General features: G+C 41.5%; 8 protein-coding genes across 8 annotated transcripts; 7 read left to right on the forward strand and 1 right to left on the reverse strand.

Moving 5' to 3' along the window:
* Positions 1-251: 251 nt before the first annotated feature.
* CDC11_1 (Cell division control protein 11) lies at positions 252-2676 on the forward strand (the record flags this gene model as incomplete). The annotated part of the gene is made up of 11 exons (XM_064822590.1): positions 252-280; positions 335-454; positions 511-589; positions 645-783; positions 849-1122; positions 1180-1344; positions 1400-1793; positions 1853-1956; positions 2028-2075; positions 2156-2252; positions 2323-2676. The coding sequence occupies 11 exons, from the start codon at positions 252-254 to the stop codon at positions 2674-2676; spliced, it is 1803 nt and encodes a 600-aa protein (XP_064679190.1).
* A 626-nt stretch (positions 2677-3302) lies between these two features.
* On the forward strand, positions 3303-4619 carry ERG24_2 (erg24, C-14 sterol reductase; the record flags this gene model as incomplete). The annotated part of the gene is made up of 1 exon (XM_064822591.1): positions 3303-4619. The coding sequence occupies one exon, from the start codon at positions 3303-3305 to the stop codon at positions 4617-4619; it is 1317 nt and encodes a 438-aa protein (XP_064679191.1).
* Positions 4620-4694: 75 nt separating this feature from the next.
* On the reverse strand, positions 4695-6287 carry ATC70_003228 (uncharacterized protein; the record flags this gene model as incomplete). The annotated part of the gene is made up of 5 exons (XM_064822592.1): positions 4695-4892; positions 4952-5646; positions 5707-5952; positions 6023-6087; positions 6154-6287. 5 exons carry the CDS (start codon positions 6285-6287, stop codon positions 4695-4697), a joined length of 1338 nt encoding a protein of 445 aa, XP_064679192.1.
* Positions 6288-7602: 1315 nt separating this feature from the next.
* dpp4_1 (Dipeptidyl peptidase 4) lies at positions 7603-7953 on the forward strand (the record flags this gene model as incomplete). Its single annotated transcript, XM_064822593.1, has 1 exon — positions 7603-7953. The coding sequence occupies one exon, from the start codon at positions 7603-7605 to the stop codon at positions 7951-7953; it is 351 nt and encodes a 116-aa protein (XP_064679193.1).
* A 495-nt stretch (positions 7954-8448) lies between these two features.
* Positions 8449-8919, forward strand: ATC70_003230 (uncharacterized protein; the record flags this gene model as incomplete). The annotated part of the gene is made up of 1 exon (XM_064822594.1): positions 8449-8919. The coding sequence occupies one exon, from the start codon at positions 8449-8451 to the stop codon at positions 8917-8919; it is 471 nt and encodes a 156-aa protein (XP_064679194.1).
* Positions 8920-9775: 856 nt separating this feature from the next.
* ATC70_003231 (uncharacterized protein) lies at positions 9776-11800 on the forward strand (the record flags this gene model as incomplete). The annotated part of the gene is made up of 2 exons (XM_064822595.1): positions 9776-10471; positions 10529-11800. The coding sequence occupies 2 exons, from the start codon at positions 9776-9778 to the stop codon at positions 11798-11800; spliced, it is 1968 nt and encodes a 655-aa protein (XP_064679195.1).
* Positions 11801-12132: 332 nt separating this feature from the next.
* ATC70_003232 (uncharacterized protein) lies at positions 12133-13754 on the forward strand (the record flags this gene model as incomplete). Its single annotated transcript, XM_064822596.1, has 7 exons — positions 12133-12398; positions 12456-12609; positions 12663-12866; positions 12935-13008; positions 13077-13163; positions 13218-13587; positions 13650-13754. The coding sequence occupies 7 exons, from the start codon at positions 12133-12135 to the stop codon at positions 13752-13754; spliced, it is 1260 nt and encodes a 419-aa protein (XP_064679196.1).
* Positions 13755-13972: 218 nt separating this feature from the next.
* Positions 13973-16836, forward strand: ATC70_003233 (uncharacterized protein; the record flags this gene model as incomplete). Its single annotated transcript, XM_064822597.1, has 5 exons — positions 13973-14345; positions 14404-14520; positions 14584-14687; positions 14784-15032; positions 15085-16836. The coding sequence occupies 5 exons, from the start codon at positions 13973-13975 to the stop codon at positions 16834-16836; spliced, it is 2595 nt and encodes an 864-aa protein (XP_064679197.1).
* Positions 16837-17989: the final 1153 nt, after the last annotated feature.

Consider the following 17989-nt stretch of genomic DNA (forward strand, 5'->3'; position numbering starts at 1 on the left):
ACGAATTGGTGGCATTCGTAGGCTGAACTCGCAGAGGGAAAGCCTTTGTCATAGCATAAAGCAAGACTATGACGCACAACGAGTGTTGCACACATGTGCTTAAATTAGGCCAACAATAACTAGGACTTTTTTTGAAACCGACAATCTTTGTTTTTCCCGCTTTCTATTTCCTTTTTTCTATTTTGTAATTTGTTTATTCTCTTTTTCTCGTCTCTTTCCCTTTTTCTTATCAGGATATACAGTACTAAAATATGGCAGGAAAAGGTGTTGTTAGAAGCATGTAAGTGATAGAGTCGTTGTGCCCGAGTCTGCGAGGTACTGATCAAACTATTAGTAAAAATTATGCTAAAGGCTTTTCAGACGTACAAATTAAAGTAAGAGAGGCTACATCCAACGATACCTGGGGTCCCAGCGGCTCCTTGATGAACGAAATCGCCCAATTGACATTCAACGAGTAAGCGTGGACGCATTTTATCCGAGCAAAGAGGTTAATTTAGACGATGTGTATAGACAAGATTTTATCGAAATTATGGATATGCTCGACAGAAGATTGAATGACAAGGGCAAAAACTGGCGTCATGTATTCAAGGTATGTATGTACAGCTTGAACAACAGCTTGCTGCTTCTAACGTAGAGAGAAATAGGCTTTACTTGTACTGGATTACTGTCTACACGTTGGATCCGAGAATGTGGTGCTTTATGCTAAGGAAAACATTTACGTCGTAAAGACTTTAAAGGAGTTTCAACATGTCGACGACGCTGGGAAAGATGTTGGTTTTAATGGTAAGTATCGAGAGAGCTTACAGAACACAGACAAGACGAGGGCATTTATTGTTCGTGTACTATAGTTCGTCAAAAGGCCAAAGACATCACAAGCTTATTGTTGGATGATCAAAGATTGAAAGAAGAGCGTCGTTCCCGTCATCAAATGCAAGATAGAATGGCAGGTGTTGGTGATTACATGAATGATGTCATGTGGGGAGGCAAAGCAAATGGATCGGGAGGAGAAGATCATCAAGTATATCAGCATCCTGGCTACGTGGACGAGGATAAGGATTTGAAAAGGGCCATCGAGGAGAGTAAGCGCATGGCCGAGCAAGAATTCAGAAAACGAGGAGAAGGGTAATACTGTTTGGTTTTTGATCGAGTTGAAGTTTGGCTAAAGGCGACGTTGTTTAGTACTGATGAGGATTTGCAAAGAGCTCTTCGTGAGAGCGAGCAAGAGGCAAGAGAGGCAGAAAGAAAGAAGAGGGAAGCACTGGATCGAGAAACGCAAAACAATTTGTTTGGTAATGCTAGCAGCAGCAACAACAACAACAACAACAGCAACAGTAATTTCCAAACGTAAGTGCCATCTCAACTGCCATTTAACTGTATAATATTGACATTTGCAGCATAGCTTTCAACCATTCCCAGCTAATCAGAGTTTCGATTCATTATTGAATCCTTATGGCCAGCAACAACAGCAGCAGCAATTACAGCAGCAGCAGCAATGGCCACAATCAACTGGCTTGACTGGGATGTCATTCGCAGAGCCAATTCAGCAGCAGCAACAGCAAAATAACGGATTCAGTAATCCTTACCAACAAGGCAATAACTTTAATCAATTTAACCTTCAAGCACAAATGACAGGTGCGCCTTCTTTGCAAGCACAGATGACAGGCATGCCTCAGCAGCAACAACAACAGCCCATCTTCCATACTCAGCAAGCACAAATGACGGGTAATCCATTTGGACAACAACAACAACAACAACAAGCAAATTCTGCAGGCATGTTCGGAACACCAAGTCAGGTATACTTTTTCCCCTTGTCTAACCATATGGCTCGTGCATTAAATGATGGAACGTATAGATTATGCACACAGCATTACCCGCAATGAGTCAATCCACACCCACATCTACAGCGCCTCAGAATCCACATTATAGTAAATTGAATAGCATGTTGGCCAATCGAGAGTAAGTTTTTGTTGATTGTCATGTAATGATTACATCATTCTTATTAATAATATCTTGTTCGGCTTCATTAGAGGTGGATCTGATAGTTTTGGTAATGTGGGTGACCACCGTATTCCATAGTAAGTAATCGTAAAGGGTAACACAGCACTGTACAACAGGAATGATTAAAAACGTACGTCTTTTTCTCTCCCTGTTATAGTGGTACAGGATTTGCAAACTCATTGGTGCCACAAAACCAAGATATTTTGAGTATAACCGATAGTCCAACCAACAGCCAGAATGGAGCATTCTCTCAAGTGAGTATCACCGTGTGCAGTATAACAAATTTGTCATGCGGAATTAACATTTGTTTTTTAATTTATGCAGCCATTTGGACAGCAACCGAGTCGCAATCCATTTGGACAAGCCACTTCTTCTGCCAGCACGCCTACCACACCTCGCTCAGGACAGAAAAGCTTATTAGAGATGATGCAAGAACAAAAATTGCAACAACAACAACAACAACAACAACAACAACAATTGCAGGCTCAAATGACTGGATATCAACAACCTCAAATGACTGGATTCCAACAGCCACAAATGACTGGATATCAGCCAGCACAAAATGTGGGTTATCAACAAGCACAGATGACAGGTTATCAGCAACAGCAACAGCAGCAACCAAGCAATTTCCAACAAGCGTATGGCCAACCACAACAGCAGCAGTCATCTTTCTTTTGAATGGCTTTTGGATTGAATTGGAAAATGTGCTATCCAAAAGATCAAACATAATAAAAATGCAATGTTTCCCTCGTTTTTCTTGTGTGGGAAGATTGATAGTTATTTGCATGTGTAACAGATTTGAAACTGAGATGTCGTTCCATATTCTACACATATGGATTTTTACTGTCAATCTTGACGTTATAAAAGGGAAACATTTAAAGGGATGGGGGCATGGATTGAGGGAGGCTAAAAAAAAAAAAAGATCCATGCCTGGAAAATAGAAGATCAATTGATTAGAAATCATGTTGAAAGAAGATGCGAAAATGCAATGTAACCAAAACAAAACCACAATTGACAGTCTGCCCGCGAGCCTAATAGCCTGGAAAATGGAAGGAAAAAGAAACAGCTATTCTATACACATTTTGTTACACCAATCAGGAAATGCAAACTTTTCATGGCATCATGATAAGCAAATGATGTATTTTATATATATATTAAATTTCACTCTGGGTGTATAAAAAAAGAAAATGTTTTAGTTTTCTCTCTCTCTCTCTCTCTCTTCTCTTTGATTTCGTTCTCTTCTTCCATCTTTTTCAATTGATACATTTTCTTTCAGCGCTACCTTCCCCACATTTTTACACAAAATGATCAACAATAGAAAAAGAGTATCTCTTAACAGGAGATCGTCCTCACTGTCACTGGATTACAATGCCATATTGAGACAGGACATCCAAGGCCAAGAGCAGCAGTTACAAGAGCCAAATGATTATACCCGTCAATTGGTTGCAAGTGCCTTATCTCTGCCTAGCTCGGTACAGATTGAAACACGAGTGTCAACACAGTTGCCTCCATCACCTCCATCCTCTATCTCTTCCCCACAACAGAAACATGGCGCAGATAAGATTGATTTACCGCAATTTCGCCTCAAATCATCCCTGAAGAATCCGAAGTCTGCGTCCGCACCTTGCTCCCCTACCATAGGCTTGAAATCAGTACGCTTTCACACAACAAATCTTGAAGATATTTGCTTATTCAGAAAGGCACAGACACCTCTCGCCATCAGTCAAAAGAGCATCTTTTGGGCAAATGATGATGAAGATGATAGTGACAGCACTAGCAGCAGCAGCGGCTCTTCCGATGAGGAAGAACAGCCCATCAAAAAGTCAATCAAATGCTCAAACTGGCCAACCCGCCTATCGGATATCATTGATAGGAAAAACAAGATCATAAGAGTTGATAAAAACACAATGCGATTGCAAGATGATGATTTCATTGTTGGCAAAGTATCTGTCCGTAATTTAAACTATCACAAGACAGTGATGATTCGATACACATTTGATTACTGGGAATCTGTGGATAACATTCAAGCAACCTACCAAGAAAGCTCTCAAAAGAATGATATCTTTGCGTTCAAAATTCACGTGCCAGCAAATGCCGCTACCCTGTATTTCGCTATCAATTACAAAGTGGGCTCTGAAGACTATTGGGATAACAACGATGGCAGAAATTATCAAGTGGATATCTCGCTCAGCAAGCCAAACAACACCAACAAGAAATCATCAAAATCACAAGTGAAATCTACATCAGATCTTCCACAGCCAACATCATTAGCCGCATCACAAGACACACTCAAATCTAGATACGATTTTAGTCAAGCCAAAAATATTATACCACAAACATCAGCAACACAAGCACAAGCACAAACACAGACACAGACATCATCATCATCATCATCATCATCCGCATCTCAACCTAGTCCCACCATCAAACAAACATTCGCTATGCCAATTCCAATCAGAAGAACCGTATCCTCATCTCCTACTGGCTTATCTTGTCATTCTCCTTTAGCCTCATCTCCCTCGTTCATGGATCTAAACTCTCAATCTTACATGGAATTGGTCAACAAGTATTGCTTTTATTCAACTAGTCCTAGCAGGTCACCCATGTCAATTAACGGTTAACTGGTTCTTTTCTAACTTTATTTTACATATTACTGGGGGAAAAAAAAATAAATTGCTTTTATATATCATTTACTATTACTTCTTGAGGGCAGCAGCAGCAGCAGCAACTTTTCTCTTTCTCTTGATCTCTTCAGCTTGATCGTAGTTTTTATAGGCTCTTCTCTCATACTCTTTAAGCTTGTAATGTCTGCTTGGGTTAACAGGTATTCTAGGCTCAATGATATTACGCTTTTGAATACTGTGGAATCGATCACGGAACATGTTTCCTTCAGGCTAGCATGGAATGAGAATTAGCCGCCGGGATATGATCAAATCGAGAGGGTGCACCTTACCTTTAATTGACGAAGCGTTTCACATAGTTCTTCTGTTAACTGAACATCCACAGGCAACTCAGGCACTGTGTATTTACCAATCTTCTTCAAGCCCTTCTTTTCCTCTTCGCTTCGACGTTCGCCCCTCTTCTCAGCCAAATTATCCAAATCTTCAACTTTTTGAGCAATCTCTTGTTCAATTTGACGGAGCTTATCAATCTGTTGGCGGATTGCCTTTTCTTGCTGCTTTTGCTTCTTTTCCAATTCGGCTGTGGCCAATCTATGTGATTTCTGACGCTGTTGACGAGTTTTGCGTTCAGCTGCTTTGCGCTTCTTGGTGGCTTTATCATCTGTGGGTAAATCGGCCAGCTCATCGTTCTCCTCCTCTTCATCATCGGCTTCCGTAGAAACAATTTTGCCGTCAGCTGTAATCTCTGATGTGGACAATTCACTGGCCAACAGCTTCAATTCCTCACGGTAAGACAATTGTTCTTGGAGCTTCTTGAGAATCTCCACCTTTCTTTCTTCAGCCTCATTGGCCTTTGCGAGCAATTGCTGATGCTCTTCCACAGAGGGATTGTAAGAATGGCCACCTTCAGGTGTGGCAATAGCGGGAATATGCTCCAGTGCTGCAGGCTTCACTGTCACTGTTTTGGGCACCTTTAATTTGGCCTTCACGGGCAAGAAATCATTCACAGGTGTTTCTTCAACAGGTGCTATATAAATAGATTTCATTCATCAACACATAATACTACACAACACTGATTTTGTTTTACCTTCATCCCAAAGATCATATGATTTTCCAGGATTAACAATCTTCTTGGTCTTCTTTTTAGGTGCAACAGGTGCATTGTTCTCAATCTTACGCTTCAATGTCTTCAATTCATGCTTGGAAACAACCTTGTCAGTCATCTCTGGCTTCTTAAATGGACTCTTCTTTGATTTGACAGCAGGAACAGCAGATCTTTGATCCAAAATTTCATCCACTCGGAGGGGCTTATCTTTAGCTAGTTTGCGTTTCACTGAAGAATAACATCATGGTCAGAGCTCAAGTGATTCCACGCTCATCAACATTTAGAATTGAAAACCTACCACCAGTATCACCGGCAACATCGATAGTGAAAAGATCCTCATCCTTTAAATCATCTGCATTACCGCTGATATAACAAGAAGTACGTTAGGTTTGAAATCATTCATACTGATATCTTCATATTCAAGCTTACATCACTCTCTCCACTGAACGGAGCTCCTCTTGTGCTTCCTCGACATCGGTGATATCAACATTTTTGCGCCATGCTTTCTTGCCCTTACGGCTGGGTTGTGCTTTCTTCTTTTGTTGAGCAGTGACTCCAGACATGATTTATGTTTAGATTAAAGAGAATATACAGTAACAGGTTGGTTTCTCTCATCAATCTCAATAAATGTCAAAAAAAATTGCTAGAACAACTGGTCACAAACAAGGTCACTGTTGCTTCTGAAATGCAGTTCATGGAAATCAATTCTAAAACGTTTATACTGGAACTGCACGCTCCAATGTATGCCTGAGCTATTATCAATGTACTGGGGCTTTCATTCAAAGAAAACTTAAACACTGTCCTTGCCTTCATCTATATGATGCTATCCAAAAGACACAATGGCAGATCAGAAAATATAAAACTATAAACTCCGATTCAGGAACCATCCATTCAGTTTTGACACCTGTTGATTTCTCTGCTGCGATCCCCTCTAGAAATCTCTTGCAAAGGTCTTTGATTGCTTTGTATCACATCCGGAATACTGTTTTGACAGCGATCAACTTTGATATTGATAGGGGATCACGCAAATAACTCTAGCATAACCGCAGCAATCACTAACAATGACATTTTCGTTTCTCAGGCCAGAAATTCATGCTGCAAGATGTAAAACTTGGACCAATTACATCCCAAAAAGTGGATATTGCAAATCTATTTACGATTATTTATCACCTGACTCAAGATAACAGTAGCCCTGACACTCTACTTTGATTGTATGGAAGTCAGAATGGCCCAGATGTCTCCAAAACTAGCGGGAAAGAATAGCAACAGCCAAGTCTATTAACATGATCACTTTTTAAATGCATGCTAGCCTCTAGTATTCTACTTGCAATGCATATTGGGTTATTCGAAACGAGATCATTTGGAACTAAAATGTCGTGCTTTTGATGAGCAATCATTATTTCCGAATGTCAAACGGCTATAAGCTTTTGTAGATTTTGTTTCTTCATTTTACGTCACTTGACAACCGCAGCATTGGAACAGAGAAGGGAGGCAAAGCAAAACAACAACAAATTACAAGTGGTATTACATTGATAATCAGTTGGGAAAAAGTCAAACAGAGTTAATTAAATCTTTTTATACTTTTTGTTATTTGTTGGCATTTTGCTTTCTCTCTCTCACTCCCTTTTTTCAATTTTCTATATAAGCATCCTCATTCTCGTTTTTCTTTTCCACGTTTTTTTTTTGTTCTACTCACGTCTTTCATCCATACATCAACCGTTTTTTTTTTTACATGATCTTTTCCTTTATCATCCTATCATAGCTTTTCATTACATGTGTGGCAAGAAACGACAGAAAACAATTGGATAATTAAATACTTCAAACATGTCAAACTATCATTATTATAGCAATCAACATCAGAATGGTCCATACAACCCAATGGTTGGACAAAATCATCACATACAATCCATCAGTTATTCAAAGCTGGCAGAGTACGATCAAACACGTATAGATCTGCCTATACGTAAATATGTATTGATTGCAAATTTACTACGCGAGCCTTCTTCTCCGTCAACTGAATCGGAACAGCACTGGTTTGATACCTGCCTAGATGAGCTGGACAAAGAAGAAGAAAGACAGAGGCAGCTTGAACAAGAGCAAGCGCAAGAAGAGGAGCAAGAGCAGCTGAACAAGAGGAAATTCCAGCGTCGCAAGCCTGATCTGCATGTGCATACTTTCTACAACTATCGAAACAGAAGTGGATTCCTGGTCTGTACATCCAACATGTAAAATCAAAAAAAAACTCCCTGTTTGTCATTATCCCATTTTCACATTAACGCATAAAAATATATCCCCATGTCGCTTCATTTCTATAATAAAAACGAAATGCACTTATTCCCCCCCCCCCTTCATCATCGGTTTCGACTGTTAATGAACATCATCATGTTTCCATGATTAGCTGCACGATATCAATGTCTTTATTTGATGGGACAGAGTATACCTCCTGTATAAGGCGTAGCTGTCACCAAAGGAGTCCAGGCAATACCAAATATATGAAATGAAACCTATGCATTGCATTTTCTGTGAGACCAATGTCATATATATATATATATATATATATATATACAAACAAAAGTGAGCGTTACCCTTAACAATACATTTAATGCTGGTCTCTGTTTTGAGTCACTTAATGGACCACATGCGTTGTACAGGTTTTGAAATGTCGGATCCGTACGATCTGCAGCCTGATAATTCACATTAAAGGTTAGGCTTATAGGCGATATAATGCCTGGTGCTAGTTCTAAACCAGATAAAGTCGATGCCCATGCGAATTTTGCTAATGTCAAACTATCCACAATGACAAAATCCAATTTGGTGATATGCGTAGGAATCCAATTATCCCTGTTGTCAAGTGTTACATTGATCTGCCATGTAGCTCTCAGTGAGGGCCGTGAGGGAATCGGTGTATCGGGTGATGGCAGCGGCTGTCTTTCACCTGCCCACCAATCTGGCGCTCCACTCAGCGAATCTGCTCCACCGCCCATGGACACTCTCGGTGTGCGAGTCCAGCAAAAAAAGGTAGCAATGGCACCTAAAACGCAAATAAAGAAGAAGAAAAACACGCATAATCTAGAATGCGCCCTAGATCGACAGCAGCAGCAGCAGGGTCGGCGACGAATGCGATTTTGTTGGCTGGTGCTACTTGTCGCGGCAAGCGATTTCACCGTATTACTTGCAGGCAGCACGGTATTATAGCCCACTGCCGTGGATGTGTGCAGTTTGTTGTAATGCTTGTTGTGTAGATTGTGTTTGTATTGGATGCAAGAAGAGATGGTCGATGATGATTTCAGCTCTCCTTTCCATGATAGACTTTCTGCATGGGATCGGCTATAAGAGTGGCAGTGATCTGAGGATGAAGATGTGAATGAGGATGAGCAGCGACATGCTTCAGCATCACTGCACATGGAGTCTGCTGCTAGATGGCTGCTCTTTTCACTGATGCTTCCACAGTCTGGGCAGCATGCGTCTCTTGAAGAATGATCATTGGAACAATTGTCACTACAGTGCACTGTAGCTGTAAGATGTTATTATCATACGCACACATTTGGATCTCTTGATTGCACTATTACTATTACTATCATTCACTCGATGATTGGATTTTGGTGGGCATGATGCACAAGACGAAGCCATTTTTTGGGTATAGAGACAGGGAAAGAGGAAAAAACAGCTGCTTTATATAAAGATTGGCCTCTGATGCATTGCCTTACATGCATACACAAAATCTTTATAAAACCTCCTTGATTTTTATTATTTTCTCTTAAAAGAATTGTATTTGATCTATCCCCTTAAATGAGGGGATTGCCATTTACCATGTGTATACAGCTATGAGTCCTCAATGCTATGATTAGAGATGATTCGGTATTCTCTTCTCTGGCTGTGATGGGGATCCCAGGGTTGCCTAAAGAAGGAATTTATTCCATTTCCACATACTACGCGAGAGCGCTGTATTAGAGCGGTTAAAAAGAATCCCGTTATTTAAAACCTCTGCGTGAAAACGTCAATATATCCCCCTCTCTTTCACTTTCTTGTATCTTTAAACAACTCTATCAGCATGGTCGAGATTAAACCTTTTGGCGCATGGCCATCCCCCATCACAGCAGACTCATTGTCCTCGGGATCTCCTGCCTACGATACATGCGTGGATAATGGCTTTGTCTACTGGTGTTCTACTGTAGCTACCGAGCAAGGACGCGGACAAATTTTCAAGCAAAACATCAACGACAGCAACACACCTCCTCAAGCACTTTTGCCTGAAGGCTACAACTGCATGACCCGCGTTCATGAATATGGTAGAGGCTCCTTCAAAGTGTCTAATGATCTCGTCGTCTTCTCCAACAACAAGGACTCTCGCATCTACATTATCATCAATGATGAAATCAAGCCATTGACCGCAGCCGACACACTCTACCGTTATGCAGATTTTACCATTGACACACAAAACCGCTTTTTGGTCTGTATTCGTGAGGAGCATTTTGTCAACGAAGAACCCAAGGATGTGGTCAATGTTCTCGTTTCAATTGACTTGAAGACTGGTAAGGAAACTGTAATCGCTCAGGGCAAGGATTTCTACTCGTCTCCTCGTCTCTCTCCTTCCAACAACGAGCTCGCTTACGTGTGTTGGAGTCATCCCAATATGCCTTGGGATTTCACTGAACTCTATTATGCTAAAGTCGAGTTTAAGGACGAGCAATTGACCGTAAAGGATCTCACCTGTGTAGCTGGTGATAAGATTGATGAAAGCATCTCGGTAAGTGTAGTTGATGGGGCCATGAATGAAAAGGTGATTGACTCGTAGTTTGATAAGCAACCCAACTTCGGCATTGACGGCACTCTTTACTTTGCTTCAGACCGTTCCCTATTCTGGAACTTGTATTCATTCGATGGTAAGAATGTCAGCTTGTTGTTGGAGAAGCCTTTGGAACAGGAATTTGTGGGCCCTGCTTGGAGCTTCAACGCTTCCGACTACACGCCTCTCAAGTCAGATGCCTCCAAACTGATCGTGGTGAACAAGGATTCTCTTGCTATTCTTGACACCAAGTCAAAGACAATGACTAACCTCAACTGCAAATACGACCACTTTGCCTATATCCGTGTGTATCTGAGCAAGGATGGAAAGGAATACGTGGTGGCTGATATGTCGTCCACTACTGAGCCTTCTGAAGTTTGCTCATATGATATCAACACACAAACAATTGCTCACGTTCACAGAAAGTCAGAGGCCTCACGCTTGGAACCCGAGTATTTATCTGTTGGAAAAGAAGTCGTATTCCCTACTACTGATGGTATATCAGCTTACTGTTACTATTACGCTCCAAAGAATCCCAATTACAAGGGCGAAGGACTTCCTCCTCTTCGTGTTCTCTCCCATGGTGGCCCCACTGCAGCTACCAACAACAGCTACAGCCGGTCGATTCAATATTGGACAACTCGTGGTTTCGCCATTGCTGATGTCAACTATGGTGGCAGTACTGGATACGGCCGTGAATATCGTAATCGTTTGCGATACAGTTGGGGTATCGTAGATGTCGATGACTGTTGCAATGCTGCTCTCTACTTGGCAGATCAAGGATTAGTCGACCGCAACAAGTTGACCATCGAAGGCGGCAGTGCTGGTGGATACACTACATTGGCTTCCTTGGCTTTCCGCAAGGTGTTCAGTGCTGGTTGTTGTCGTTACGGCGTCTCAGATATGAGCTTATTAGCCAAGGAAACACACAAATTCGAATCCAGATATACTGATCGTCTCGTAGGTGAATATCCCAAGGATAAGGCCATTTACGATGAACGTTCTCCTCTGTACAAGGCAGATGCGATTGAATGTCCCGTCATCTTCTTCCAAGGTTCTGAAGACAGGGTTGTTCCTCCTTCTCAGTCTGAGGTGATGGTCAATGCACTCAAGGAGAACAAGGTGCCTGTTGCTTACGTTTTATATCAAGGAGAGGCTCACGGTTTCAAGCGCGCTGAAAACATCAAACGTACTGTAGAACTTGAGCAATGGTTCTACGGTCGAATCTTTGGATTCCCTGTTGAAGGTGTTGAAGGTGTCGAGATTTACAACTTTCCTAGTAAGAAATAAATATTGTACGACTTATTCATCATGGATTGGGTCACCCACGTTACCATGACAACAGAGATTGCTTTTGAATGTGTGTTCCTGCGTGAGCTGTCGAGAAATGAAGAATGAAAATGACACATGCAATTGATCCAAAAAAAATCCCAAATACTGGATAAATGGTTTTAAAAGTCGAAAACAATAGTGAGGTGAGGGGCTGCTAGGATGGTTCGACAGCCGATGGTTAAATGCCCGGCCCTAATTCAAGATTTGTCATGTATAATGACACAATGGCCCTTTTTGTAGGTGCTATCTCATAAACTCTATAAAAAGACTGTAAATAAAGCGTCTCGTGTATGACAAGCAAATTTTTTTCAACTGTTCGTTCCATCATGTCCAAAGTCAAGCTATTTCACAGCCCAAATCCCGTTCAAATCCAACTGAAAAATGCAGGCAATCGTTCTGTCTCCTTGACAGAATATATTGCTGAATTCTGTCCTTCGTTGGTTGGACCCAAAGCTGTCTATAATCCTACATCTTATCTATTCAACGGTCATTTACAAACTGGATATGCTGCCTACTACACTCATTCACCCACTGTGAATGCAGTTCATTACGAAAGGTAGGGCTTGTTGCTTTGAGCAGAGTAGAAATAGGTCAATACTCAAACCGAATGCAGAGAATTTGTAGATACGCCTGATGGTGGATGTGTTGCGCTCGATTGGGCACCTACTAAAGAAGGTCTGGAGAACGATGCCACACCTACATTGGTTGTGCTTCATGGATTGACAGGCGGTAGCCATGAATCTTACATTCGCTGTCTGTTGGAAGTGGTAATCTATATCCGTCAGCATGATGATTCTTCAACTGATTGTTTATCATCTAGATTACTTATCCACCTTTTAATTACCGTGCTGTGGTCATGAACTGCCGTGGATGCGCTAATTCAGAGATCAAGACACCTCAAATGTACAGTGGAGGCTACACGGATGATCTGAGAGTGGTTCTTGCCCATATTCAAAAGAGACTCCCACCAAACACACCTTTGGTAGGTATTGGCTTCTCGTTGGGTTCAAATATCTTGGTCAAGGTAAGCATGTGATGTGATCAGGAAGGACGAATGATGATGGTATTGACGAAAATGATGCCATGTCCTAGTATCTTGGCGAGGAAGGGGAAAAGACACCACTCAAGGCAGGTGTCTCGGTTGCCAATCCCTTTGACTTTAGAATGTAAGGAATTCGCTGTGCTGGAGATCACAAGAGAGAGAGAGAGAGAGACTAAGAAGAGGTCGTGATAGGTCCATGGATAAATTGAACGAATCCTATGTGGGAAGAAAGATCTATTCAGCTACAATGGCTAATAATCTGAAGAATGCATTTGGAAGGCAAGTAGTACTATCCGCATCTACTAGGCAGTAAAACTCACCATGATATGATAGACATTTGGATATTCTAGCAAAGGGTGGCAAAATCAATCCTGAAGAGGTGATGGCAGCCAAGACGATGCGAGAATTTGACGATGCTTGCACCCGCAAGATGTTTGATTACACCACAGTCAACAACTACTACAGAGATGCCAGCTCATGCCGATTCATTGAACATGTCAAAGTGCCATTATTGTGTTTGAATGCGTTGGATGATCCCATTGCAGCTGCTGAGTGCATCCCTTATGACGAGATCAAGACCAATCCCAATGTTGTTCTTGCCACCACAGATTACGGTGGGCATCTTGGCTGGTTTGAGCACATCAAATATCCCACACGATGGATGGTCAAGCCACTTACCGAGTTTATTGTCGCCATGTTCCAGGTAAAACAGAAAAAAAAAAAGACGATTTCAAACTAAATTTAGTAACACACACACACACATAGGCTCATGATATCAGAACAGTGCAAGGCAAGCAGCTCAATGCAGAGGCCATTGATGACAAGATTGATGATATTCAAAAGCAAGCTTCATCACCTCAGATTGCCTAGAGCTGTAGACAGTTATATACCAATATCTTTTAATAAACTAGATGATTTACCGCACTTGAACAATATACTATTCTTGGCAAACATTGCTTATTGAATATGTCTTGAAACTATTTAGGTGTATTCCAAGCGGAGACCTCCCTCCCTCTATGGGATATATAAAATCACAATACAGAAAAAATAGCCTTTTTTCTCTTCCCTTTGTACTCTTTCATCACACCATGTATCGCCCCAACGGCCCTCCTCCAATTCCATCTCTTACAGGACAGGACGAGCTTGATCAATACCCATTGAACGACACAAACTTTGTGGAACAAAGACCTGTCATGCAATCGCCATTCGCAGATCCGTTTTCTGCCTCTGTTGAGCAAAACTACACTGTAGAGCAACATGAGCCACCAATGCCTACCTATGACACTAGCAATCAACCTTTATTGAATAGCCCACTTCCCATGCCTCAGCCTTTCTCTGAAAACCGCTATCCTGATACACCTGCTGCTCCCACTGGCTTGGGAGGCGGCGGCAATGAGAATGAATCGCCTCCATTCTACTTTACTGGTGCTCCAAGACGTCAACCTCGCCGTTACAAGACAAGTAAGTGTGTTCATGCTTATGATGGATAGTAGACAATTTATCCATTTATCACTATTAGCCAAAAGAGTCAAATTGACAAGAGGTAATTTGGTGCTTGATTGTCCAGTGCCCACCCGATATCTGCAATCAGTGCCCATCAAAGACACAAAGGAATTTACACACATGAGATACACAGGTAAAGAGACCGGGGGGGGGGGTTTGTGCCAAGCAGAGACACTAACAGGATGAATGTTTACAGCTGCCACATGCGATCCTAAAGACTTTGTAAGCGAGGGTTACACACTACGTCAACAATTGCTTGGAAGAGAGACAGAATTGTTTATTGTTTTGACCATGTACAACGTAAGTGTCTCTTTTGGCATGTAGCTGGATTTGTATATTTGAATGTGGAGCTAAAAGGGCACTATATATATATATATATATATATATATATCATAGGAAGACGAGGTTTTGTTTGCTAGAACCATGCATGGTGTTATGAAGAACATTGCTCATTTGTGCACAAGAGACAGATCGCGTACATGGGGTCCAGACGGCTGGAAGAAAGTAACAGTGTGTATTGTGTCTGACGGCCGTAACAAAATCAACCAAAGAACATTGTCCTTATTAGCAACATTGGGTGTCTACCAAGACGGTGTCGCAAAGAACATAGTCGGGGATAAGCCAGTGACAGCACATATTTACGAAGTATGTATATGAATGTCTCTGCCTAATTAATTGGCTAATATATTACGTACAGTATACAACCCAATTATCCGTCGATCCAAAGATGAAGTTCAAGAGCGCAGATAAGGGCATTGTGCCATGTCAAATGCTGTTTTGCCTCAAGGAAAAGAACCAGAAAAAGATCAATTCACATCGATGGTTTTTCCAAGCATTTGGGCCCTTGATTCAGCCGCATGTCTGTGTACTGATTGACGTTGGCACTCGTCCTGGCAACACATCCATCTATCACTTATGGAAGTCATTTGACGTACACGCCAACATTGCTGGTGCTTGTGGCGAAATTAGAACTATGACAGGTAAATTTGGTGCTGCCCTGTTGAATCCTCTGGTCGCTGCTCAGAACTTTGAATACAAAATGTCCAATATCTTGGATAAACCGCTTGAATCTGTGTTTGGCTATATTTCAGTGCTGCCAGGTGCCTTTTCTGCTTATCGATTCAAGGCATTGCAAAACGATGTGGATGGGCATGGTCCGTTGGAAAAATACTTTCTGGGCGAGACCCAACATGGTGGCGATGCTGATATTTTCACTGCCAACATGTATCTGGCTGAGGATCGTATTTTGTGTTATGAATTGGTGGCAAAACGAGATGCAAGCTGGGTACTTCACTATGTATCCAGTGCGTACGGTGAAACAGATGTGCCTGACAAGGTAGACGAGTTCATCTCTCAGCGTAGACGTTGGTTAAATGGCTCCTTCTTTGCTGGTGTTTACGCGCTCTGGCATTGGAGAAAAGTGTGGAGCTCTGATCACTCTATTATGCGAAAACTGGCCTTTATATTCGAGAATTTGTACACGACATACAACATGCTGTTCTCCTGGTTTGCTTTGGGCAACTTTTATTTGACATTCTTCATCTTGACCAACGCCTTGGGCTCTGATAGTCTGGATCCAAAGCCGTTCTCTGCCGATGCTGCTAATATCATCCACGCTGTACTCAACTACATTTATGTCATATTGCTGATTGTTCAATTTATCATGGCGCTCGGTAATCGACCTCAGGGATCAAGAATTGCGTACACGTTCTGTATGGTATTCTTTGCGTTATTGATGGTTTACATGATGTTTGCTACTATCTGGATCACTGTCATTGGTATTGAAGCTATTGCGGAAGACTCAGGGAACTCCATCGCTGTCATGCTTGGACAAACCACATTTAGGAACATCATCATTTCATTGTGCTCTACCTACGTACTCTATTTAGTGTCAAGTGCCTTGTTTTTAGACCCGTGGCACATGTTTACCAGCTTCGCACAATACATCCTCTTGGCGCCAAGCTATACCAACGTACTGAACGTCTATGCATTCTGTAACACACACGATGTGTCGTGGGGCACCAAAGGTGATAACACAGTGGCTACTGATTTGGGTGTCGTCAAGTCCAAGAAGGATTCAGAAACGGGAGAGCACACAGTGGAAGTCGAGCTGCCTACAGAGCAAAAGGATTTGAACGAGATTTACGAGGAAGCATGTTTGGACCTGAGTAAAGAGTATATACCTGAGAAACAGCACAGAGACGCAAAAACAAAGCAGGAGGACTACTATAGAGCTTTCCGTACGCGTTTGGTCATTTCATGGATCATCTCAAATCTGATCCTGGTGGTTATTATTACAAACACAACAACGTTCAATGATACATTGGGTACATATCAAGCAAGAAGTGCAGCCTATCTTGGCTTTGTGCTTTGGTCTGTTGCAGCACTAGCGGCTATTCGTTTCGTTGGATCCACATTGTATCTTATTCTTCGTGTTTTCAGTGGATAAATATTCTACATTTATTAATACAGCTATTCAAATATCATAATAATAATAAATGAAGTGTACCATATTGTTTTACATACTGGCCAGTCTTTTTTATGAAATTGATAACAGTTGCAAGTGGTGAATTATCTAATTAGGTAGTTTAATAAACTTCATTCATACATGGTTATTGGGAAAGGCATTCTGTGTATGTTGCTTGAATAAAGTTGAATATACAGTATAAAATGCATATTTCCGTCTGTTCTCATGGATAAACCATGATTAGCAGGACCAACCAACAGGCAGGTCGAAATACATTTGGTCCCAACTCCCAAATCCCAATCCTCTGACCCTCCAGCTAATCCAACTTGATGATCTGATCCCAAGAATCCCACTTATGCCAACCAATACACACATAAGCTTCGTTCAAGGGGATTACGAGTTACATTGGTGCGCCAAAGCGTATGATGCAGGTACAAGAGAGACAGAGAGAGAGAGACTACCAGAGAGAAACACCAAAGACTGCATCATATCAATATCTTACCAATGAATCCTCTGCGATAAAGCAGAGTGAGTTAGTTTCGAAGAAATCTCCCTAGAATTAACCCGGACATTAATCAGGCAGACAAGACATGACCAAAAGAGATCAATACAACCCAGGCATGGTTGACGGGGAGCTCAACTTGTCAAGAACCGATCAGATCAAGAAGAAAAAGCTAAAGAAAAAGAGAAAAGGTTACTGCGGCATCATCTACCCGTTCTTATAGTAAGGGTTATGAATAGCGTCACTTTATCACACTGATACTTTGAAAACCTATACGTTACTCGTAGTAAGCACTGCTTGTAGTGGATAGTATACAAATGGCTAGCTTCTAATACTCTTGAGCCAAAGGTGCTATTCCTTGATTTGAAACATTTGTACACTTTGTTACATGCTTAAGAGAAGCTTGACGCTTTGACATTTATACTTTTTTTTTTAAGGATTATACTATTTCGTTTGCAATCTCTTTCTCATGCGCTTTCGAGAGCACCATTTAAACATAGCATGAAGTTTGCCAGCCACTTTTTTATTCTCCACTTATCATTTGTATTGTTCAGGAATAAAGGGACCACTGTAATATATAGGAAGAAGAAAGACTGACGTTTATTGATGTGGATGCTTGGATCTTTATACCAT

This window comes from Mucor velutinosus, assembly GCF_035048745.1.
Source record: "Mucor velutinosus strain NIH1002 chromosome Unknown tig00000165, whole genome shotgun sequence".
Lineage (NCBI taxonomy): Eukaryota > Fungi > Mucoromycota > Mucoromycetes > Mucorales > Mucoraceae > Mucor > Mucor velutinosus.